Here is a 23,769-nt window from a genome sequence, read left to right on the forward strand (position 1 = left end):
CTGGAGAGGTAACACAGCAAAGTACAGACAGTCCAGGAGGTTCCTGGAAAGCTTTGATGATCCCTTCCTGACACAGGTAGTGGAAGATCCCACAAGGAATGGTGTCCTACTCAACCTTATACTAAGAATCAGGAAAAGCCTTGTTCAACTTGTGGAGGCTGTCATAGGTAATCTCCATGACAGAACTCTGCCAGAAACACAGTTTTACCCTACAATATAATTTCTGACTGCTGCTTGGTTTTATTTTGATGGCTACTGTTCAGCAAATTGCCCCTTTGCTTCTCCTTCTCTCAGAGATGCAGTTTCATTTACAATTGCTCATGAGCTCCATGCCCACACTGCCTCCTATGACTTATCTGAAGCACTATTGTTTTTGTTATTTACAATCATCTGCAGCCAGCAGAAGTTTTATGCTGACAGATAAAAATCACACACTGGTCATTCAGTGTCGTTTCACTCTGATTCACCCCAAAGGATCTATTAACAAGAACCTCAGTTACCCAGCCTCACAGGTGGGTCATAATGTTAAACTGGTATCACAGACAGGATCCCTTGGCTGTGGTGGTGTGATTGGTGTGGTCCGGAACTGTTGGAACATATTTCTCCAGGAAAAATGTCAGGACAACCTTCAGAGGGTCACTTTTGGTGAAAGCTTTGCAGCTCTCAGGAATGCTCACAGAGAGCTGCTGAACCAGAAATGGTTCAGAGGGAATGGAAAATGAATCAGTTGCTTCAATTGGCCCTTCAGGAGGTGATGGAGCAAGATAAATCTCTTAGAAAGAAGCTAGAAGCAAAAAATTGGGAACAATGAATGTGGCATCAATATAGGATGCCCCAGAACAGTGTTGGTTAATAATCCCCTCTGGCAGATTGAAAAAGCTTAGGAAAAGTTACCTGGAGGATGAAGAGATACATATTCAGGTTGGACATTAGGAGGAATTTCTTCATGGAAAGCGTTGTTAACATTGGAATGGGCTGCCCAGGGAGATGGTGGAGTCACCATCCCTGGAGATGTTTAAGAAAAGACTGGATGTGGCACTCAGTGCCATGGTCTGGTTGACACAGTGGTCAGAAGTTAGACTCAGTGATCTCAGTGGCTTGGAACTCTGCAGTGCAGGTCTCCATCACCACCCCCTATGAGATCCCCTCCTTCATCTGAGAGATAACAAGAGTCTGTGGGAGACATGGCAAATGGATTATAGATTATTATATAGAGATTATTATCCTTTCGAGAAATCAGAAGGAAATGAGTATGTGCCCAGTGGGGTGGAAGCGGTTTCAGGTCTCACATGCACTGTGCAAATGAATGGGAGAACATGAAAGAAGTACACTAGGCAGTGATAGTCCTGGTTGTGAATTCTGAACTCTCTGTTGCCTCTACAGACAACCCAGAACACTGTTGTCTTAGCCAATTACTGAATGCTACCTCCATATCGATATATTTAGAGTGGAAGGGTAATGTATTTTCCAGGAAGAAGTTTTGTGTTGAGGTAAAGAAAGCCTTATAAAGCCACACCTTTACAAAGGACGTGTGTGTGACACAACAGTGGCTATTCCATGAAGAACACCGAGCCAGCTCCAAGACTTAGAATCACATGAGAATCAACCTTTTTCCAGACTAAGCCCTCAACAAAAGATCCTGTGTAAGCAACAAAATCTATAGAAGAAAACCTTGATATGATTTTCTTTTATCATAACTGAGATATATTTACTGAGCACTGCACAATTCCTGCCTTGCAAAGGAATAGCCTTTTACATCTTTGTCTCCTCAAAATATGTGCTGAAGCAGCTTCTTCCAGATGCTGTGCTTAATTCTTAAATTTTCTGTCGAAGAGGGTTGTGAAATCTTCCAGGTGACCATAAAGAGTAGCCCGTTCACGGAGCAATTCTCTCTTTTTTGCAAGCTCTATTGCTGTGGCATCAGGGCTCCATATCTACAAAATAAAGGTATTTGTAGTTAATTTGGATGTGACTTTTGCAACAGAAGCATTAAGAAGATACTGTTAGCTGAACAGAGCCATGTTCTAGCGCTCCTTTCCACCATGAGACAGAAAAGGAGCAGTGTGGCCTCCCAGCAGAAGATAGGTCAACAGTTTGTGTGTGTATAAACAGAGCATTCTCTTGTTGTCACTTCCAATCTATAACATGCCATGGGCTCTGATTACAGATAATGTGGGAAAGAAGATCTTAAGGTAATTATTTAAAATTACTGAGTCGGGTTCACAATCCTCAGAGTGGAAAATAGTAATTAGCTGTAGAGTCATCAGCTATGTAGCCTCAGTCCTCTAAGACCACTGTAGAAACTAGCACAAATCAGGGTTAGGGAAATTATAAACAAACTCCTAACACAACTGCTCAGCCAGCAGTGGTGTTCTTTTCCTTTTTAGGGAGAAAAAAATATTACAAAAATTACCTCACTGTGATTATCTTGTTCTGTTTCTCAGTTATTTCTAAGCGAGTGTTAACAAGACCCTGACAGAGAAGTTATGTTTCCACTATTCCAACTCTAGGAAGCAAATATTTAGTGTACTGTGATACATCTTGTTCAGTAACTGTCACTGACATAAGTCATCGTGTGATAACTAATCAAGAGGGCAAGTTAGAAACTGGTGCTCATGCTATGCAAATACACTCCTATCTTTTAAAAGCAGGAGAATAAAAATACATATCATAAATGTGGTTGCATGTTTATTTTACTGTGGCTCCACTTTAATCCTATTTTAAAACTCGATAAGAGCTCTATTTCCACAATAATTTGTTTTATATAAATATATGTGTTATTATATAATATACATCCATGAACTCTTTAGTTTGCTGTTGTTTGATGGCAGCCTCTCCAGGCTGTGTCACATCATCTCTAAGCCAGCTGAATGGTGGAAATTTCATGGGGTTGTTCTGGGTTTTGACCCCAGCAAGGTCTACCTTTAAGTTACCATGAAACTGCACTCATGTTTTGCTGCTGTACCTACTTTTCTGGGTCTGAAAGAGATGTCATTTTTGTTTTCTCTCGTTGCCAAAGACTTCCAGTAAGCAGCACTGTTTTTACGGGAACGCTTTATCTTTTCAGGAACAGGTTCTTCCTCAGCTGGCTGAGATACATCTGGAGACTGGAGGGGAAGAAGGTACCAATTATACCAATTCATCATGTTCAGAAGCAAGGCATGCATCCTGCATCTCCTGATACTCTGCTACAATGTTTACTGGGGGAGTATTTTTCTTAATCTCTTCAGAATCTGTTTTTCTTAAAGCTGAATTTTTAAAATCAAAAATTGCAAGGGCCAACCTTTTCAAAGGTTCCTCCTTGGGCACTAAAACATTAGCTGCTCTTTATGACTCCCAAGACAGTCACCTTGTACCACTGGTGATCCCATCCTCTTCCAGGTGAGGAATAAACAAGCACCTAAGGTTGTCATCCTCCCGCCTCTGAAAGTCCGGCGCTTCCTGGACATTCAAAACCTTTGTGAAAGGGGGATGCCAACATTTAGGTACTGGAATTTCTTTATTACACCATCCGGGGCAGCTGGAGGACACTTCTAGCCATGCAAATACAACTGCATCTTCTGCCTAAATAGCATCCTGGATCTGACTAACAAGTACCACTGCTGAATCAGGAAGGTCTCATCCACAATAAGAGAACCAGGATGTGGTCATGGAGGCTGATGTCAGCTTGGGATAAGGCAATGCTGAGGTGCTGAAGGCTCGCAGAGGGTGCAGGAAAAGCATTCAGAAATAAAACAGGTAAACATCAGTGTGGAACTTGAGAAACAGGACTCAGGTAAATAGTGGAAGAGGAAGGATATGGGACAAGATGGAAAATAGGAAGTTAGCAAGTTTCAATGAATTCAACTAGGAGAATAAAATAACCTTTTTATCAGTTTGAAGGGTATTGTTCTTATTTTGTGGAAAAAAAAAAAAAAAGGTGCTCCCTTTAAGAAATTATGGTTACCAGTTGTTCAGTGTTTACCACAACAGAGCTGGATGAGCATATACTTCAGGAGGAGGGAAAAAGAAAAGGAAATCTTTTTCTGTGTCCTGTCAGTGATACAGGACATCACTCTTAATGTGTGTCTGGGGAAGACATGAAGTTTGTGTAATCAGCAAGACAAATTTCAACTGATGAACAAGTTCTAATACTGACAAGAACAAGTACTGGCATCTCACTTTAACAAAGCTGCCTGAGTTACAGCATTAGAGAGAAATGGGTGGCAAAGAAAGGAAAGAAAGAAGCTCCCTGCTAACTATTAGCAAATCAGTCCTTTGTTACCATCTCTCATACCTCTTTTTTCACAGGTTTCGGTGGCTCTGCTGGTTTTGGCTTCCCACCTTTTGCTGGCTTTGCTTCTTCTTTTTCTTGTTCTTCTGCCAAAATTTGCAGTTGATTTTCGAGCAGAGCAATTATTGTAGCATCTTCAAATACTTGAGCAAGATCAAGAGCAGTCTTTCCTGTATTTAAAAAAAAAAAATCTGTGTAAAACATGAAAATTAACTTTGGCACTGGATTATTGCCACTGGATAATGACAGTACAATCAACTGAATTTAATATGGCCACTATTTTATTAACCATCCCATATACCAGCAGTGTACCTGACATTGGTGTGAGGACCAGCAGTCATCAGCACTGCTCGCAGAAATAAGACCTGGCAGAAATGAGCCTTGAAACCCAATATTGCAGGAATTCTTGGATTACTTGCTTTGTTCTTAGTGTTCTGACATTTGCAGCTTAATACACTGGTCCTGCAGGTTGTCATTTTGATCTCTGAGAGCTGAGAGCATTTAGCACTAGGAGCTACTTGGTCTGCATTCCTAATCCTGTACTGAGCTAGCCCTCTCCTTCTTCCTGTACTTGCTCTGTGGCTGGCAAGGGAAAGCCCCATGATGTAAATGAACAGCTTCAGTGCTTAATGAAGGAAAAAAGTCTGTCCTGGTTCTTATGAAACTCTGGCTGTGAAGTATCTGTGAGACTGGACTGCTGTGTGAATCAGAACTCCACATGATATCAGAAATAAGGAATACACGTCCCTTCTACAAGCAGGGTTTCACTACTAGGCATTTTGGCAAGGAAAGTCTCATGGTGTACCAGCGTTGCCTCCTGTGTTAGAGCAAGAGCTTAAAAGGCAATGCATGTTAACTGTTTAAGTTACTGTGGAGACAGAGGAAATAACACTGAACTAGGGATCTGCTGTGAGGAGGTAACACTTCAGTACCAGTTCAGATTTGGTTTTCTGTTAAGTATTTTTTTCTCAGGTGTTATATTTACATGTAGAGCAGCAAGGAGGTTTTTTAACCAGGGCTGCCTGTGCCTAAAAATAAATCACCTAAATGGATGGCAGACTATTCTCTGGGCCACAGCTGAAATTTAGTTTTCTCTCAAATAAGAATAATAACAACTAGATAGAATGTTTTCGTTAAAGCCACTTATAATTCTGTATGTATCTTGCGAGGAGCAACAGTGTCCTGAATTGTGTAATTAAATTACTTCATGTAATTATGTTACTCCATTTTCTAGGTACATAAAACCCAAGAAAGCTGACTTTTTCAATAATGATTCCACACAGGAGAAAACTAACTGAACCTGGTACCTTCATCCCAGTCCTGACAGCAACCCTAGATTGCAGAACAGTTCTCAAAGTGTTCCAGGTGTTTTTTTAATAAAGAAACAGCCTATTTTGGAGACATTGCTATTTACCATTGCTGTTTGTAGCTTGGATGTCGGCACCTGCAGTGATTAAATAATAGACCATATCCAGCCTGGAGGCCTCAATGGCTCTCATCAGTGGCGTGGCATCACCTATTGCAGGGGCATTCACTGCTGCTCCAGCCTTCACGAGCACCTCAGCGATATCCAGGTGTCCATTATAGCAAGCATGATGCAGAGGAGTCCACAGGAAATTGTCTGTTGCGTTTACATCAGCCCTGCACAGGAGTAAGAGCAGTTGTGGCAGCTGAAGCTGTCGAGTACCTGCAGTAACAGCCTCAGCTCCAAGTGCAATCAGTGGGAACTCCCTGCTGCAATGGCATATTCAATGTAAATAGCTATTTTCATATTGCTACTGCTACTCTGAAACCATTTGAGTCTCTGAATCTGTCATGGAATAGTAAGAATGTGCCTGGGTGCTGCTCATGTCCCCCACTTAAACCATCAGTGTCCTTTACATGGAGCTTTTCATGGGTATAGGAAAAAACCCAGGCATTTGAACACCTTAGTCCTGTAAAAGGCTCCTAGTGTTTGTGCTCCAGCTTCGCTGAGAATGGCAGAAAGCAGATTAAGGAATTCAAAAAGTACACTTCTGGGCCAAGAACAGGTGCTGCAGAATATGTGGCAACATTGCAGAGCTCGCCTGCAAAAGAGGAAAGTGTTCACCTTTCCTTCCAGTGTTGCTGCCCTCTGCCTGCTTCATTTCTCTGCATTGGCTTCTCCCTTTGACAAATGAGTTACAAAAGGTCTGCCTTGGAAATCTGAGCATTGAAAAAACTATTCAGCTACTGTGTTGCTGGACTAGGATCTGTGTTTGCTCCCAAATTAAAACTGGGATGTTCTGGAGAAAGCAAGGGCTAGTTCAGGGGAGATTCTTGCAATATGCTGCCTTTGGATGAAGCTGAGAGGAAAAGCGTTATCAGCCCTAGAGGTCCTGAAGGGAGTTAGGGTCGCTGTCCCACTTACTCTGTGGACAAAAAGCTGCTGTCTTCCCAAAAGACAAGGAGGAAAGGAGAAAGAAGAAAAATTATGAAGGAAGCTGCTTCCAGGGATAACTATTTGTTCTTCAGGTCAGGTGATTAAGTCTAGGTAAAAGCATAGATTAATCTGTTCTTCTTTCCTTGTTTAAATTTTTAATCTTTTTCAGAATTCTACCTTTGATGACATCTCAGCACAGTAAATTCCCCTGACCTACTTCTTTTATTGCTGTTATGTTTCAGTCACTAAGCCATTATGGTTTATTCGTATGCGGTTTTCATTTGTGTTTTAATTCTCATTAAAATAAGCTCCTTCAGTAATTTCACTTTCTCTCTCAACCCAACCTCCTTGCCTGCACTCAGACTCTGTCTGCCCCTGAATCCTTTTTCCTAACTTCATTCTAGCAGAAACAAACCAATCAATGGGAACAGGGACAATGCAGCACTAATTTAAAAATTCCTCAGCGTTTTCTGCCCATCAAGCACAGAATTTCCCATCAGACCAAATTTCATTTACTTCTGATTCTTTCTGGAGGAAGATAGAAAGTAGATACCACAAATTTAATTTTAAACCTAATAAATGTTAAACATTTATCTGGTTAAATGTTTTGTTTTCTATTCAATATGTATTTGTGGTTCTGTACTGAAAAGGTTATATTGTAAAAGGTATTTGAATGCCCGTGCCAAACTACAAGCCCATGAGGCTGAGAGATGCAAACCTAAACGCTACTGATAACTTTTCTCTCCATTTTCATTTCTGTCAATTGGAAAAATCTCAAAACTGGTACTATTTTTTTAAGCTAAGTTACTATGTTTCTAGGTTTTAATTGTTAAATATGATGTGACCAGTGCTGTCTATTGAGGCTGATAAAAGGAGTAGAGATTAATTTGGTGGATTAATTTGGTAGCTCTTACATCGTTACCTTTGGAAAACCTGACTATACACATTACACAATTTCCCATATGCTCCAGGAATGTCAGTGTAATTACCAGGGTGTGTAAAGATCCATGTGCTGTTAGTCTTTGCAGGAACCAGAGCAATGACTGCAGCCACTTTCCCTGAGATATTAATATTAACATGAATTCTATCTATGGGTAGAGAGGACAAGGTTAACGTAAATACCTTTGAAAAATGTTCATTTAAGCATTTATGTGAAGGATTGTAGGACTGCAGCAGTCTGACAAGAAGAGATTATGCTATTACACAAGTATGACTGAATCTTTCTGAAATTGCTTTCATTTTTAAGCTGTCATTGAGATTTTTCACAAGTGTGTCTGCAGGCTACAAAATTGCTGAAGCACTTCTAAAATGACGAACAGACTAATTAGTAGCAGGGGCTTCTGATGTAAATCCTGCTGCTTCAGCCTGCCTCAGCTGCAGAGGGAAGTGGTAGCTTAAACCAGGCATGTGGAACAGGAAAGTCCAGGATCACCTCGATGGTTTCAGGCAAGTCCTTTGAGTCAGATTTCCCCAAAATCATTCACCAGTTTGAGAGTTTGGTTGTGAGGATTCACTACTTGAAACATGGGTATGAACTCTGCAGCTGACTAAACGTCAACAGTGCAGATGTCAAAAATTTCAGTTCTGGGGAACTTGCCGCTCGGTTGTTTCAATTTCCATGCTACTAAAATGTGAAAAATAATAAACTAACGCCCTGTGGCTCGGGATCTTAGGGTACTAACTTAAATATTAAATGTCACTTAAGCAAAAAACCAAACCATAGCCTTTTGCATCCAAATATTTACTGGATGTTTACGCTTTTGAAATAAATAATAGCAATTATTTATTCCCAAAATAGCAATTAAATTGAAATTATCTTACCCCTTTTCCAGAAGAAACTCCACAAGAACTATGTTGCCACTTGCACATGCGAGCATCAAAGGCGTTTTGTAATATTTATCTTTGATGTCTATTGGCACACCCTCGTCGAACGCTTTCTGCAGAGACACGAAGTCTCCCGCTCTGACGAGGTAGTTGATATCCATGTAGGTTTTCCTTGGCTCGTCTACGTACCAGGCACGGTCATCGAGCACGGGATGGGCAGATTGCTGGTCCCGTTTGAAACGCTGCTCTTCAGGAATGTTTGGAACAGCCTCAACCATGTAGGTAGGGAAGCCATCTTCCCATAGTGGACGTTCACTCTTTGGAATTACACAAATCGGGACAGGGAGGCCTTTTTTGCCTTTTTTTCTTGGTGGTTTCTTCTTCTTCTTCTTCTTTGCTTTGGGCCCAAAGGATGAGAGCAGAAAGGCTTTCTGTAAGTATTTTGAGCCTTTAAAAAAATCATCAAGGCTGATCCTGTCAGCAGATGTTTCATGCTTTTTAGCAAAAGTTTCTAGTTGTTCCTCGTCCACGGTGCCCCAGTGCTTCCGAATAACTGATATAAAATCATTTCTGGATACCATCCCATCTCCTTCCTCGTCAATCTCAAACTCCTTGCGGATGGCATCCTCGTGCTGCAAGGACCAGTCGTACACCTTCAGGTACCAGGCAAGGGTCTCATCTGGTTTCTTAAAGGCTTTTTCAACTTTGCGCAATACTGCCGCTGCTGCTTTAAAGCCAGCGTTCTTGGCAGCCTCCCTGGGGGTCATATGTGCCAAGTTTGTCCATGTAGGATCACAGCCTAGAAATATGGACACAATTTGGCTGATAGTGCAGTGGAATTCCTAATTATGTAATATAAGAAACTTGTAATCCACAGGCAACTCATTGCCACAGGCCTTCAATTTTATACTGTTTCAGCTATAAATAGCAATGGTAGGTGGCACCACATCATTGATCCTAGACTGGAAGGTCAGCCACATGTCCATATTTGCTTCCCAAAGGGAGAAGCATTGGGCAACCCATGCTCTATTTATTCATCCACTCATGAATATGTATAGAAAGACAGAAGTTCAGAGGAGACTTCACATTTTTAAAGTGGTGAGCAAGGTTAAGAAGAAGCAAACTAAGATTAAAATGTTACTTATTTCTATACCTGAACATTACAATTTGGCAAGGGACCACTAGTTAAATGTTTGATTTAACAAGAACAGAATATGGGATTTTGCATGGTCCTCTTGGATCAAACCTTGAAGTGCCATGATCATCTGATTAAGTCAGGAAAGGATCACAGCTGCTTCAGGGCATGTTTCAATACCCACAGGCATGAAGTTTTCCTCATGAGTGCAGAGATTTTTTTTTTTTAATGATCATCAAATCAAAAATTTATTTCTATTGGAAGTTTCAATACAAATACATCTAAAACCAACTAAACCCAGAACCACTTAATACTGTCCAACACTAAGTCATACAAATCCCTGGTGCTTCTGCTGCTTTAAGAATCTCATCCACAATAGATAAGAGCCTCTGTTAGGCCCCTCTGAATGAGAATTTTGCCACAGGGTACCCAAGAGTCAAATCCTTCAGAGATATCCAAATGAAATCTTTCCTTTAGCACAGAAATAGAATATAGATAATAGTTGTAAAGTAGCTTAGTTTTCATGTACCTCTTTGTCCTATATACCTGCAGCAATCTGCAAATCCTCCCTCCGCAGCATAATGAAGTGGTGTGTTACCATTCATAGCAATCAGTTTCAAGTCTGCATTATAACCTGAAATAATCGTCAGAATCTAGAAAAACAAACAGAGTCCCACCAAAAATCTTGTCTGTTTCTTAACATGTGAAAATGTGAGATTGATTTACAAATAAATGCAATATCTTACATTCCCATTTTAATAATGAAGTTCTCTCCCATGTCCAGCTGGTCAATGCACATATAACATTAATGTTTTCTATAGTATTATGTTTATTTAGCTGTACAACCTTGTACAGTTGTAGACCCAAGGAAAATCTTCATTCTTGACAGCTCACTGTAAGCCCCTGTGTGGTCTATCTATCACTGCTGGATTCCCTTTGATACTTAAAAAGAATCTGCTTTTGATTACTGATCATTATGCTTTGATCAGCTGAGATAATGGACTAAAAAAAAACCCAAAAAAACACACTCCAAAAAACCAAAACAAAACCCCACAACAACAAAAAACCACCCAAGTTTGGCTTTGCAGCAATGCTGTAGCACCACAAATGTTAATACCTCAAAAAAGCCTCCTTTGGCTGCGAAATGTGCAGCACTGTGTCTTTCAAAGTCAAACAGGTTCGCGTCAGCTCCCCTCTGAAGTAGATCACGCACCACCTCGACAGCTCCTTCCCTTGCAGCTTCCATCACGGCTGTGCGCCCCGTGGCCTGCAGGGGAGCACGAGAACAACTCCGAATTTGCTCCGTGTGCTGAGGCTGGAACAGTAGCATCTGACCGTGCCAGGCCGGCATAAAACTGGAAGTCTCCTTTTAGTTATTACTGGGAAAAGGAGACAAGCCTAATAGTTTCAAAGATACTTGCAGGAAAACTTTCAGAATCCAGTCATAGTGCTGCTAAGGTAGAGTAGCCAGATCCCAGCAAGTCAAGTACATTGAAAGCTTGAGTTCCTGAATAATGCCCATGAAAATCAACTCCTTAGTTAAGGAATCCTTTATTCTGTGGGCATGTTCTCATGCATGTTTACAACATTTAACACAAAATACTACCTCATCTTATGAAAGAAGGAGCATAAGGAGCTATTGCTGGAGGAGTGCTGTGGGGAGGGCAAAGCAACCAGGGAATTTCACTACGGTTCTGTGAGGAAAAGTTCACACTCTAAAACATTAATGCTGTCTTTTTCTAGATAATAATGTTGTCTTTTTCTAGATAATAATGGATTATCCCTTAAAGGGAAGGCTTGAGCTCCTTGATTTGTCAACAGCACAGAGCTTCAGTCTTTCAGGTATTTGTTAAATTAAGGAAGCAAACAAAGCGATTAAGACATACAAAAGAGAAAAACAATTCTTATACCTCGTTCCTGCCTTGATTGCTCATCAGGTTTTTCCTAATGGACTTACCTTTTAGTGAATATTATTTCAACTCCGAAAATCTAAGGACACATCAAGGCAAATTACAAATCAGCACTGCTCCACTGAAGTACAGTGAACTGCAGCTCCTAAGAGCTGGCCCAGTTACGTTTAAGTTCGGGGAAATATTTGCACTCTAAACCTACAAAAAGCTAAAAGAAGACTTAAATCCCCCTCCTCCAAAAAAAGGGGTGGTACGGAAGAGAGGAAGAGGTATGGCCACAGAGTTAAGCGATTTTCACTGCTTTATTATTTTAATGTGAGGATTTTAGATCATGTACTCTGCTCATCTGGTATTTATTCTATACTCCTGTATCTGTTCTTAGTTACAGAAATGCTCATACCGGGTCTTTTGCATGGGGATCTGCTCCTTTCTCCAAGAAAATCAGGCATATTTCTTTAATCTCATGAGCTTTCTCACAGGCTTGTAGAAGCACAGACCTCCCAGTAGTAGTACAGTTGTTGACATCTGCACCATATTCCAAGGCAATTCGCAGGCAGTGGGAGTGGCGTACTGTGGGTGAAAGGCAGTAAAACAAAATACCTGCAAAGGAAACCAGTGGGGATTAGGGTGCAAAAGAAAATTACTAGAAGGGTTATGAGAGTGTGAGCTTCACAGCAGAACAATCTGCAACAGAGACCCCTTCACTGAGGGTATATCCATGCAAAAAAGGCTTCTACTTCAGAGTCAATCTTTACTTGGGGAGTAAACCAGAGTTTAGTATGTCACAGGTCATGGGAGGAATGTGATTCTCAATCGTAAGTTACCTCTCCGATCTGTACTGGGAAGACTTATAATTTAAAGGCCTAGACTCTTCAGGGAGAATTATTTTCATTTCCATCAGAGCCAACAGCTTTCCATGTGGCCAACAGCTTCTCTTGGGCTGTAAGGATTTCCCTCAACTGTGGTTTCTCTCCACAGGTGGGACACATCATATGCAGTAAGTGTGTCACACAGTTAAGGGATCACTTTATGGTATTTCTGGTCTGATAAGGTTCCTTCTCACTCACCTTTCCCTTCATTATCCACAGCAGTCATGTCTGCATTAGCTTTTGCTAATAATTCCAAAACCACCTCATGGCCTAGCTCAGCTGCCTTCATGGCTGGAGTGCGTCCCATCTTGTCATGGACATTTGGATGAGCTCCATGTTCCAGCAGGAAGCGGCACATTTCAATGTCATTTTTCATGGAGGCCAAGTGAAAGGCACTATATCCTTCCTTAGGCTCTGTGTGATTAATGAGATCTGGGAATCCTTTCTGGATGAGATTTTCTATTTGCTTCTTGTCTTTCTCATGAACACACTGAAGAAGTTTGTAGATCTGCAATTTTAGAAGTCTTTTATCTACTGGTAACATCCCAGGATAGGGAAGACTGTCTTCTCTCAAAGAAGTATTTTCTGTGTGGGGAGAGAAGAAAATATGTAATCTCAGAGATGAGATTAAATGACATGCCAGTAAAACCAGGAATCAGACCATACTCACAGCATGAAAATACCCACTTTACCTTGACAGAACACTAGGCTTTGAATTAATTTATCTTTTATTATGGGCAGCACATATAGAGACTATATAAACCCAAGCAGCACCTTGCAAGATTTTCCTGTCTAGTCATCCAAATGTTCTGAAGAACACCCAAATGTTCAAGGAGAAAATTAAGTTAAGAAGCTGTAGGGTAACTGCTCTCCATTCAAAGACCTGTTATAATCTACAATTACTTGGAAGCCTAGGGGGAGGCTGTTCATCTGTCATTTTCAGCTGGAAAAAAATCGCAAGACACTGTGTCCTCTGCACTTGCTGAAACACAAAATTGATACTAAAATTGATACTAACATCACCTCATCAGTGCCTGAGCACCTTCCCTTTTTTTTTTTTTTTTTGGTAGCTGATGCATGAACTTCCTGCCAGCCTATGCACATAAAAGAGTAAGTAGAATATCTCTGCAACAAAAATCTTGGGGAAAAAAAGATGCAGATAGTGGGGCACTGGTCTGGGAAAAGGTTCTTCCAGGTCATGCATCACATGCTTCTTGAAAAAAATGCAGTGCAGGACTTTGAACTTGCCTCAATTCTTGCCTCAATTCTGGGTGTTTTTTGGGTTTTTTCTTTTAGGTTTTTTAGCCTCTTTTAGCTAGTCTCAGCACTCGTGGCTGGAGGGTCAAGGAGGGTCAGACATTATAGGGACCATTTCTGAAGCTTGCCTAAGTGGATGGGAAACTTCCTATCAGCTTCAACAAGCCTTGGGTCAGCCCATCCTCCAGAACTCTTACAGGACATGCAACAAAATCAGGTGGAGGAACATCTGTTAGAGAATACTTAGGGTTTGGTTTGTTTGGGTTTATTTATTGCAATGTAATCCGTAAATAGGACCACTCAGCATCTCCCTGGCTTCTGCTGGGTGCTTTGTTGATGTCCATGAGAAGGTGAGATTGAAGAGAGAGATGAAGAACAATTCCAACAGACTTTCTGAGGCAAGACCTTCCATTCTGTAAAGGAAGCCTGAGAGAAAACTGCAGGAAAAGCAGAAAAAGAGGACTGAAGGTGAATCATGTTGGGAATGGATAGAGAGGTAATTTTTGTACCACAGGTATAACATCCCAGTTGTAGTTTCTGTAGCTATTGCCTTTCATTTCTTTTGCAGTTCCGTGGCCAGCATTGCTTTGGAACAACAGAGATGGGGTCAAGTTTACTGTTGATAGGTTCCTGAGAGTTGTCCCTTTTTTTTCCCTGCCAGACAAGGCCCTCAGCTCCCTCCCTGTGCATACAGCCACGCTGGGAGAATATGCTATTATTAGAAGCTGCTCCCTTGCAGAAGTGTTTGAGTGGGTATTCAAATGCAAAGACTTTCTCCTTGCAGTGAAATCTGGTCTGAATAGGTCAGCTGCTCTCAGATGTTGTCCATTTAAACATCACATTACATAAATTCTTTTCTGTTTAGGTCTTACAAAACCCTCATCCTGATCATATGCAAAGTATGTTCTTACATTGCACAATGAAATAATTAAGCAGCAATAACTTAAATCTGTCACCTGTGGCTTGTTCATTCTCATCCCTCATCCCTCATCATGATGTGCTTCTTGTGGCATGCTGTCCAGGGAAAGGGAATAAATGCAGACATTTTTATCCTGCTGACAGGAGTTACACCTATAGCAACCCTGTCGTCCCAAAGCTTAGAGCTGAGAAATAAGGCTACTTCAGAGTAATCCCCTGCTAGAATTGAACACTAGAGTCCCCACAGAGCCTGGCTTTTAGAGCCTGAAACCTTAGGAAGGAATTTCTGAGCAAATCTTCAATACAGGAAGTTTTTTTTCTGGCTTCTGAGTATAGGGAAAAGTTGTGATGTAAACTCTGCAGGGGCTGTGAGGAGGAGCAGCAGGAAGGAACTGCAGGAAAGGCTCTTACAGTACTTACACCACTGAAATTCACTGAAAGAAATGTTTTTAAAGCTACTTAGATGGAACTGACAAGCTTAAATGTTCTCCCATGCTCTTGTTCCACTTCCTACCATCCTGCAGCTGTAAGGAACTTTGGTTTACTTCCAAAAACTTTCTTCCCACTGTTATTCATCATTTGCACCTGGATTTTGCACAGCATTTTTTCAGGAACTCATTTAGGAGTAACTTGCATTTTCTCCCCTTCTTTCTCCCCCTGAAGCTGCAAATACTGAAGAAATGACATTCTCTTTGGACACAGGTTAGTAATGCCACAGAACATGAGCAGAACTGCAGTTGGTAAAAACCTGTTAGTAACTAACCTTCGATGAAGGCACAAATGGATATAATATTCAGTGCATATGGATTTGGATTTATTTCATGGATTATCCTGGAGATTCCTTGAGGTACTTGCTCCCTACAACCTCTGCCCCATGCAGGACATGAGATTGATGGCATACCTTACACTTACTGTACACTTTCATTTTTGCTCCCAGTGTAATCCACAATTCAGTACAATCTGAGTCCTGATCAGATTTTTTCTGGTGCTTTTGAGATGCTTATCACAGTATTCTTTTAATATTTCATGCACAGTAATAAAATTATTTCCATGAACATAAGTGAAATTGTTTTTATCACAACAGTGAAGTTTGTCGTTACCACAATTCAACCACCACCGAGACCTTACCCTGTTTAAAGTCTTTGCTTCAAAGCATTAGGAACCAACAATTTACATTAAAACAACCATAACATTTTAACTGTTACAGTTAATATTTCTTTGCAGCATTTGTTGAAAGTAACTGGATCAAGTTTTATTAGAAGCTTCTACAGTAGCAGAATCAAAGAAAGACAGGTGGGACAAAAAACTCTACCCAGAGTCATGTAAAGTTATAAGCAAGGGGAAAAGGCTTCTAAAATGAAAATACAACTGCAGCATCTTGACAATTTTTATTAATACTACCAACCCTATGTACTTCATAGATTTTTTTTTTTTTATCACTTCACATGTAACAGATGGTTTAATGGAAAATGAGGGATTGTTAGTGTGGCTTTGAGACAGTCATGCTCTGGGGAGGGCTTCATGAAGCCATGATGACAAATCCCAAGCTTGTAACATTTGCTTAGCAACAATTTTATCTGTTGACAAACATCAAGAGACTCGCTACCGTCATTCTGCCAGCTTGTGTCATTGTTTTGATTGAAAGCATGAACTCATTCCAAATCCAGATTAATCCTTTTCTCGGTACACCTGGTATTAAGAAAATCGTTTTAGTCAGATTCCTGTTTTCCCACAAAGCTTTCCAAGCTGTGATGGAGGTAGATTGATAGAGAGGGAAGTTCTAGCAGCTGGTGAACTCACTCCCTGTCTCCCACTCAAAGCCTGGTGCCTGACTGCTGCTGGAAGCACTCGTGACTCCTTTAAAGTTTGCAACATTTTTAAGTACAGTACCAACATTTCCAGTTGAAAACATCCCTTTAATTATCACTATTCACAAACCAGTAAACAAAATTTTCATGTGTTTTATCTTTAGTGAAAGAAAATAGCTGAGCACTTTCTAAATTTAATCCCTTTGCATGCTGGGCACAGAGATAAGCATGAGCCCTATATGTCAATATAAAAGGAACCAATATGGTAACAGTGCCATGCTATATTTACAGCTTTATGTGAATAATTGCACTGAATTTTTGGCTGTGACTAATGTTTAATAGGAGTGATGCAGCAAAATCTTCCTAAAACTGAATTCCAGTATCATGAATGGCCTACAATGCTGTGGGTTTTTGGTGTTAATTCTCCAGAAATGCCTTGCCTTGGGCTGCAGCATAGCTGAGCACAGTGATGGGCACTTAGGTCTGAACTGAGCAGGTTTCAATGTTGTGTGGACATCTCAGCCCAGATCCAGCCCTTTGGGAAACAGGTCCCAGCCTGAGCACTGTAAAGGCAGGCCCAAGGTTATGGCTGGGTTGGATCAAAAGATGTGCATCCTTTTGTCTTCAGCTTGCCTTGCAACTTCCAGTCACCTCAGCGACCATCCCAACTGGGATGTAATCGAGCCCAAATTGCCAGCGGCAGGCAGCCCTCGGGGCCAGCCAGCACCTGGGAATCGGGTTTGTGAGCAACACCTGCGGGGACGGGGGCTCAGGGGAGGTGGCTCCTCAGCCAGGAGCAGAGCTGGACTCCAGGAAAGCCTCTGGAGTTCTGGGGAGTTGGGCATGAGGTGCTGCTGCGCCCAGGAGCAAGGAACAGGGTGAGCGACCACTCCTGCCCAGGGCCCTGGAGAAGCCAGGTAGTAGATAAATACGGTGTTGGTTTATTTTCCGGGGGCTGCGACTCAGAGGAACGGGCAGTCTGTGGAGGAGACTGGCTTTAACGGGAGAGAAACTGCTGGAAGGGGAGGATGCTGGCGAGCTGGTGATGACCCAGTGTTCCCTGCCAAGGGCGCGCTGGTCTGACCGTGCTGACACCCGAGCTGAGGTAACTGCCCGCGGCGAGAGGTGAGGGCCGTGAGGGGGGCGATGTGCGCCGTATCTGTGTCCGGCGAGGCTGCGCTCAGCCCTCACAGCCCGTCGGCTCTGCCCCAACCCCTCCGCAGTGCCGGCGAGGCGGCGTCCCGAGCCCCGCCGCCCTCTCGCCACCACGCTCGGCAGCGGGGGCGGCTGCGACCCTCGGCAGCCCCGGGCACTCACCTGAGGAGCAGGGGGACGCTGAGGACCCGGGGCCCGCAGCCGGATCCCCGCCCGCCACAGCGGCCGCCATGGCCGCCATGGCCATCTCCTTGGCAACGGCGTCGGGCGGGCGTGAGGCGGCACGGCTTCCCCCCAGCCGGCGGGGCCCCTCCGTGCCCCCGGATCCCCCCAGCCGGCGGGGCCCCTCAGTGGTGCCCCCGGATCCCCCCAGCCGGCGGGGCCCCTCAGTGGTGCCCCCGGATCCCCCCAGCCGGCGGGGCCCCTCCGTGCCCCCGGATCCCCCCAGCCGGCGGGGCCCCTCCGTGCCCCCGGATCCCCCCAGCCGGCGGGGCCCCTCAGTGGTGCCCCCGGATCCCCCCAGCCGGCGGGGCCCCTCAGTGGTGCCCCCGGATCCCCTCAGCCGGCGGGGCCCCTCAGCTCGGTACAGACCAGCGCCTCGCCGCCCTCCGAGGCACCGGGGGTGAGGCGGGCACACGGGAAGGACTGGGGTGTCGTGGGCTTGTCGTTTTCTTGTTGCTGACTTACTCGCCAAGCCTCCTTTTCCTCCCCCATGGGAAGCAACGCTGTATGGTTGTTTCACCTCCAGACCTTACTGGAGTCGCCACAAAAATGGAGTGGCAAGGTCTGTGTATCACCCAACTGCACAGCTCTCCCCACAGGGTTTGTGTAGCACAGTAATGTAAATGAGCTTGGATGGGAATGTGATCCTTCACAGTCCAGACTGGACAGAGAAACCTGTTTATTAACAGGAGAAAAACGCCAATGAATGGGGAAAAACACTCAAAACTTGTCAAGTGAAGCCTAAGTCATTCTAAAAGGTAACAGCACTAATCCTGGGACTGCCCAAGCTCTCTGTGTCTCCTTTCTGCCCATTTCCTTTAGTGCCAAATTTCCAAATACCACAACCCAGCCCTCAGTGCTCCTGTGAGGCTCAGTGGTCATGTATGGGATAACTGCACCCACACTGTCTGTCTTGCTCCTGCCCAAGCCTGGCTGTTGAATTATTTGCAAATCACCTCAACAATTAGGAAATTCAAAAAAATTGGGTTTTGATGTAAAATCTCTTCTGCCAGGGAAGTGGTGACGCAGCTGGATGCATGTCCAACAGCATGGAAAGGCGTTTGATGAAAGCCATGGGACTGTGTGGTGAGTCACAACAAGAGAAAACACTGTTTTAGCATAAAGTTTCATCATTTACCCTGCAAGGAGTACCATTTGTACAGCAGCTATTTTGTGTTAGCACTCTGTGGTGCAAATTGGCTGGATTGGTAGTGATGCACTGTAGTGCCTTGGTGGATTGCTTTCCTCTTCGGAAAACGTAGCATCCAGAGCCTTCTCTTTCTCCTTGGTTGTACTAAATGGTTGATGAAGACATGGCACAGTAGAAAATGTTTCCCCACCTGTTCTGTGTAAGATTTTTGCTTTTGCTGTTGCCACAAATAAGGAGTCACATGTCTTGGTCAAAGGCCTGGGGTAAATTCTCCTTTTTCACTTTATTGAGCAGCACACATTAAATTCCCATTAGAAAAGCCAGCACACGTAATTTGAAATTTAGTCCAATATGAAAATAACTGAAGATCCTGCCTGAAGCACCTGTAGGCCTTGTCTCTGGAAATTGTGGAAACACTGGAACCAGACTACAACCAGTCTGGGCACTTGGTATTTTACCCCAAATGTGAATGTGCATGAAAGTGCATGTGTACATATTTAATTTTTATACTTGATTTATTTTCTCATGGTGAACAGCTTTCCATGAGGTTTTTAAGAGTGATAATGAGGATTCATGATGCAAGAAGCAAAACATCCTTTTTCAGCAGCTGAACATCATATTGGATTGTCCCAAGCAATGTGGCTTCAAGAGCAGAGGTGCTGCTCTGGTATTAGGGTACTGCAACATCTCCAAAATAAGTAGGATTAAAATCCTCTTAGAGAAATTCAGAGTATTCCCTGCCTATAGAGATAAATAAAGCTCACCAGAGAAAATTATTCCAAGGTCTGAAGCCTCAAGCTGCTGGGTGCTTTTTGGCTGACAGCTCAGTTTTGGAGGAGTGCCAAGCTACTGCAGGAGTGCAAGTGGGATGGCGCTGGTAAAAATGTAACTGACTGCACTAAGGAAGGAAAGGTGTAAACTGCCCGGAGCTTTGAACATACCCTGCAGCTGACAGCTCCCAGAGGCAAACCTGGGAGACACGGCACAGCACAAATGTGGGCACACTGTCCACGTGCTCTGATACAGCCCCAGGTGTGTCACTGCCGGAGTCCTCGCCTGAGGGCAGTGCTGCCCAGAGCTCTGATGTGCTGGGAGCTAGGGCAGCCTTGCGGCTGCTCTGTCCTGGATGCTGTAAGCATGCCCCCTCCCTTCCCACATGGGACATCTGTCACAGCCAGGAAGGAGCTTGTGGGACCATCCGAGAGGTGTTCCACTGGCTTCGTAGTTCCCTGGATGAATGCAATCTGTGGAGCCCACAGCAGATAGGTTTTGCCCGCTGTGTGGCAAATAATGAGAGTCTGATAATGAGATCACCACTAGTAAATCATTTCCAAATCAAGATTATTCCAAAGACCTTTTTTTTTTTTTACTGAGGAGCATATATGTTTTCCTCATGTTTTATACACTCCTAAGCATTAACCTCAACTGTTCCTGCAACACAAGTTCTCCACCATGATATGTAATTCCCCCATTACTGACATGCTCACTGTGCAGCTCCAAAATCATTTAATTACACATGAAAACGTTTCACTGCTGAACGGGTGCTTCCAAATATTCAAAATACAAAGGCTGTGAAGTTTTTTTTTTTTTGTGCTAGCAGAAGATGCCAGGCTGAGAGCACTACACAGTCCCTCCTGGAACAAGTGGAACAATCCAGCCACCATCCTCTGTTCCACTTGCTGTCCCTGTATTGAGCTGGGTTTTTTCTGTAGATGGCAAAGCACAAGGATGCTACAACTGTCCCACAGCTGACCTCTGGAGGGAGGCTGTGCACCACAAGGGCACCAAGGCTGGATGGCACTGGAGTTCTGCTGTTACCACTGGGAGCTGGGCTGGTGACAGCCTGACTTCAGCTGCAAGGTGGGCTTGAGGATTGCCTGGTTTTTACTTAAGCCTTTTATTGTGGAAGTAATTATCACTGTTATTCATCTCTCAGGATTCTGATGCTACTGCAAAAAAAATCTGCTGTGTGGTGCATTCCACCCAAAATCTCCTTGTTCAGATTTGCCAGCTTGGGAGAATGACACAAATTTACACATTTGGCTAATTCTGAAAGGTCATCTGGGGAGCTGTTGTGGGGGCATTGCTCCAGCTGTGCCCTCTCAAGTGAGGGAAATAGTCTCCTCCTTGAGACAATCTTTATTTCATGCAGCAGCACAGCCACCTCAGAACTGTGCTGGCAGGTACCACCCAGCTACTCCTCCTGTATTTCCTGGGATCTGCTCTCTTTCTGGTTTTGATGCCACTGTATGAAGCTGTTGGTATCACTCAGATCAATGTACAACTAACTAAACTGGTTTAGCTTTTTTTACCCTTCTTTATACTCTAATTGCCTAATGTCAAAACCAACATTCATCCTTTCTACCAATTAATATGCATTCTTAGGAATAGGCCTTTTCATCAAGGAGAAAATCCATGAAATTAATTAAGTCCCTGATACTCTATCCTTGGAGAAGAGACTTGGGAGGAAAGCTGCATTTCTTTTGGGGTGGTTGTTTTCAGGGGAAAAAAAAATCCCAAATTGTCAGCAGGGCTTGTAAAGACAAATAGTGATAAATGCTGAAGTGTTTTGCCAAGAAGTTCTCTGTTGAATGCAACTGAGATAAATGCTATATAGAAAAACAGTCCCAGGAAAGGGTCTGCAGCAAGTTAGCTGGGTTTTGGGAGAGGGGCATTTCAGATATGAGTAATGTAAATAGAGGTTTGGGTGGGGGTTTTTTGGGTGGGGGTTGTTTGGTTTTTATCTTTGTCACCTAAATTTTTCCTAAAACACTGTTTCTTTTTTTGGATGTTGTAAATACAGGCTTCTTGTATGCCCCTGCACTTCAACCTGACTTGAGGTAAAGGGGATTTCAGGGTTACTGAGGAAGAGGGAGGCACTCCTCAGTCAGGGATGTGACAAAGCAAAAAGGGATGGTGGGGCAGTCCAGCAACTGTGCCCTCCCAGCATGTGCCTCCCAGGTACCGTATGGGGCAGGATGAGAGCTGGGATCCCTAGAGTCAGGGGAGCTTTCCAGTGCCACAGAGCAGGGCAGGAGTTCAGCTGAAGAGCTGACAGCTCTGGGGGTCCTCAGTTTGTCACTCACTTGGTTAGCAAGGCTTGTTCACTAAAACCTTCTGTTTTGATCCCGCAACTTCTGTACCCTACCGAACTTGTGGAGGAGGGAATGCTGCACCCCTTCCATCACCATTTCCTGTGAGGGTCTCTTTTCTACTAAGCCCAGGGATTCTGAAATCATTCCTGCTACTTATTTTTATGTTTACTTGTCTAACACTGTGCCTTAGAACACGTATAACTCAGTGGGAGGATTCCAGATGACTTCAGTGGGATGTTCTGTTAATAACAAGCTCTGATTCTCTGGATTAGTTCTTTATCTGCAGATCATAATATTAAAAAGCTGAGGGGAAGGAATAAAGATTATAGTTTTGTAGCTGGTTTTCATTTAGCTTTCAGGCCAATGGTTAGACAGCAATAAAAATACAAACTGCCTTCATTTGTCCCATCAGTTCTAACTCTGTCATTGTATCCTGTTTAAAATCCTATGCACTGCAAGTTCTCAGTTTTCAAGGTGAAGGAATAAATGTTCTGGAGTCTTTCTCATCTGATGTTACATGAGGCTGTTGAAATATTGATCTCATGCTTCATCCTGTACATGGCAAATAAAGGAGGAATTTCCAGTTGGAAGTTATTTCATGTCTGTGAGGCAGGTCTGGTGGTGCTGGCTCTCAGCAACTTAGTGCAGTAGCTTTTAGAAATGCAAATAGAAGGGAGACAGTGTAATGGAAAGTGACATTGGTTTGGGGGCAGAGATCAGCACATGTACCCTGGGCCTGATGGAGAAACATCTGGGTTTCAAAGCTGCTTGTGGAGTCCAGTGCTACTTACTGTGAGGAAGGGTAATCTGCACAAAGAACAGCTAAGAGCATGAAAGCAACGCTTCCAAAGCAATGCAGGGCTGCTGAAAGCCCTGAGGTCAAGCAGGGGGAATTCCTATACAAGAAATTGATTGGTTCAGTTGGAATAAGCCTCATTCCTGTTCCCTTGCTTGGCCTTGCTCAGTTGTGGTTAAATGAGGAGAGGGATGATAATCATCTGATTATCCTGCTATTGACAGTCTGTGTAACAGTGGGGAGCCCAGGCTTGTCCTCTTGCCAATGCCAGCTCCAGGGATGGGTTCAGCATTTGGAAAGAGAAATAACATGTTCCACGATCTCCAACAGGTGCAGTGGCTGTTCCACTGCGGAGTGTACCAGGAGAGAAGCTGGAATTGTCACTCTGTTGGCTCATCTCGCCTATGTTCCTGACTCACACTGCCCAAATTACCCACCAGGAGAGAGCATAAATTTTCTCAGTAATTAATTAAATATGTTAGGAAAGACTTCCCAGGTACAGGATGCAATGTCTGCTTCAGATGAGGAAGTTAACTATGTCAACTTGCAGCAGAGTCTTTGGTTTGATATGGGAGACCTGGCATGGGGGAGGCTATCATGCTCAGTGCTGCTGCCCTGCATCTATCAGTGCCACCACAGTTGCCCCAGCTCTTCTGGGATCTTTTCGCCCCAGATTTCTTGGATTTTGTGCAATACCACAACCAAGTCAAATTTAAAATTGTATATGTGTGAACCAGCAATCTTTTCGACAACAATTAGTAGGAAAGTGTTAATGAAGCTACCATGATCAATTACTCTCATAGATAAATGTTACTAATATTTCCCTGTTCATGTTAGTAGGTATTCTTTTCTTCAGACCTTATTCCTTACAATACTAGCAAAACCTGAATATGTTTTTTCTGAGCTCTGAGTATACTGGTATTTGTCTCCTTGGTGTTTAGCTCTCTTGCAACACT

At 43.3% G+C, this 23,769-nt stretch overlaps 1 protein-coding gene across 1 annotated transcript; it reads right to left on the minus strand.

The window, feature by feature from the left end:
- Nucleotides 1–1,218: 1,218 nt before the first annotated feature.
- Nucleotides 1,219–17,758, minus strand: ANKEF1 (ankyrin repeat and EF-hand domain containing 1). The gene is made up of 10 exons (XM_048297155.1): nucleotides 17,713–17,758; nucleotides 12,611–12,997; nucleotides 11,944–12,143; nucleotides 10,751–10,900; nucleotides 10,163–10,286; nucleotides 8,496–9,297; nucleotides 5,688–5,914; nucleotides 4,277–4,443; nucleotides 2,970–3,107; nucleotides 1,219–1,934 (listed from the first exon to the last, which is right to left on the minus strand). The coding sequence occupies exons 2-10, from the start codon at nucleotides 12,954–12,956 to the stop codon at nucleotides 1,809–1,811; spliced, it is 2,280 nt and encodes a 759-aa protein (XP_048153112.1). The 5' UTR covers nucleotides 12,957–12,997; nucleotides 17,713–17,758; the 3' UTR covers nucleotides 1,219–1,808.
- Between the last annotated feature and the right edge of the window lie 6,011 nt (nucleotides 17,759–23,769).

This window comes from Corvus hawaiiensis, chromosome 3 (genome assembly GCF_020740725.1).
Source record: "Corvus hawaiiensis isolate bCorHaw1 chromosome 3, bCorHaw1.pri.cur, whole genome shotgun sequence".
NCBI classification, from domain to species: domain Eukaryota; kingdom Metazoa; phylum Chordata; class Aves; order Passeriformes; family Corvidae; genus Corvus; species Corvus hawaiiensis.

What these genes read in the sequence shown, in the direction of transcription:
- ANKEF1 (XM_048297155.1), bottom strand. Translation starts at nt 12,956, where the DNA reads ATGTTACCAGTAGATAAAAGACTTCTAAAATTGCAGATCTACAAACTT. An exon ending in TGTGGATAATGAAGGGAAAG is followed by an intron (nt 12,144 to 12,610) that starts GTGAGTGAGAAG and finishes TTTCCTTTGCAG; the next exon opens with GTATTTTGTTTTACTGCCTT. An exon ending in GAGTTTCTTCTGGAAAAGGG is followed by an intron (nt 5,915 to 8,495) that starts GTAAGATAATTT and finishes ACTCCTGTGCAG; the next exon opens with GGCTGATGTAAACGCAACAG.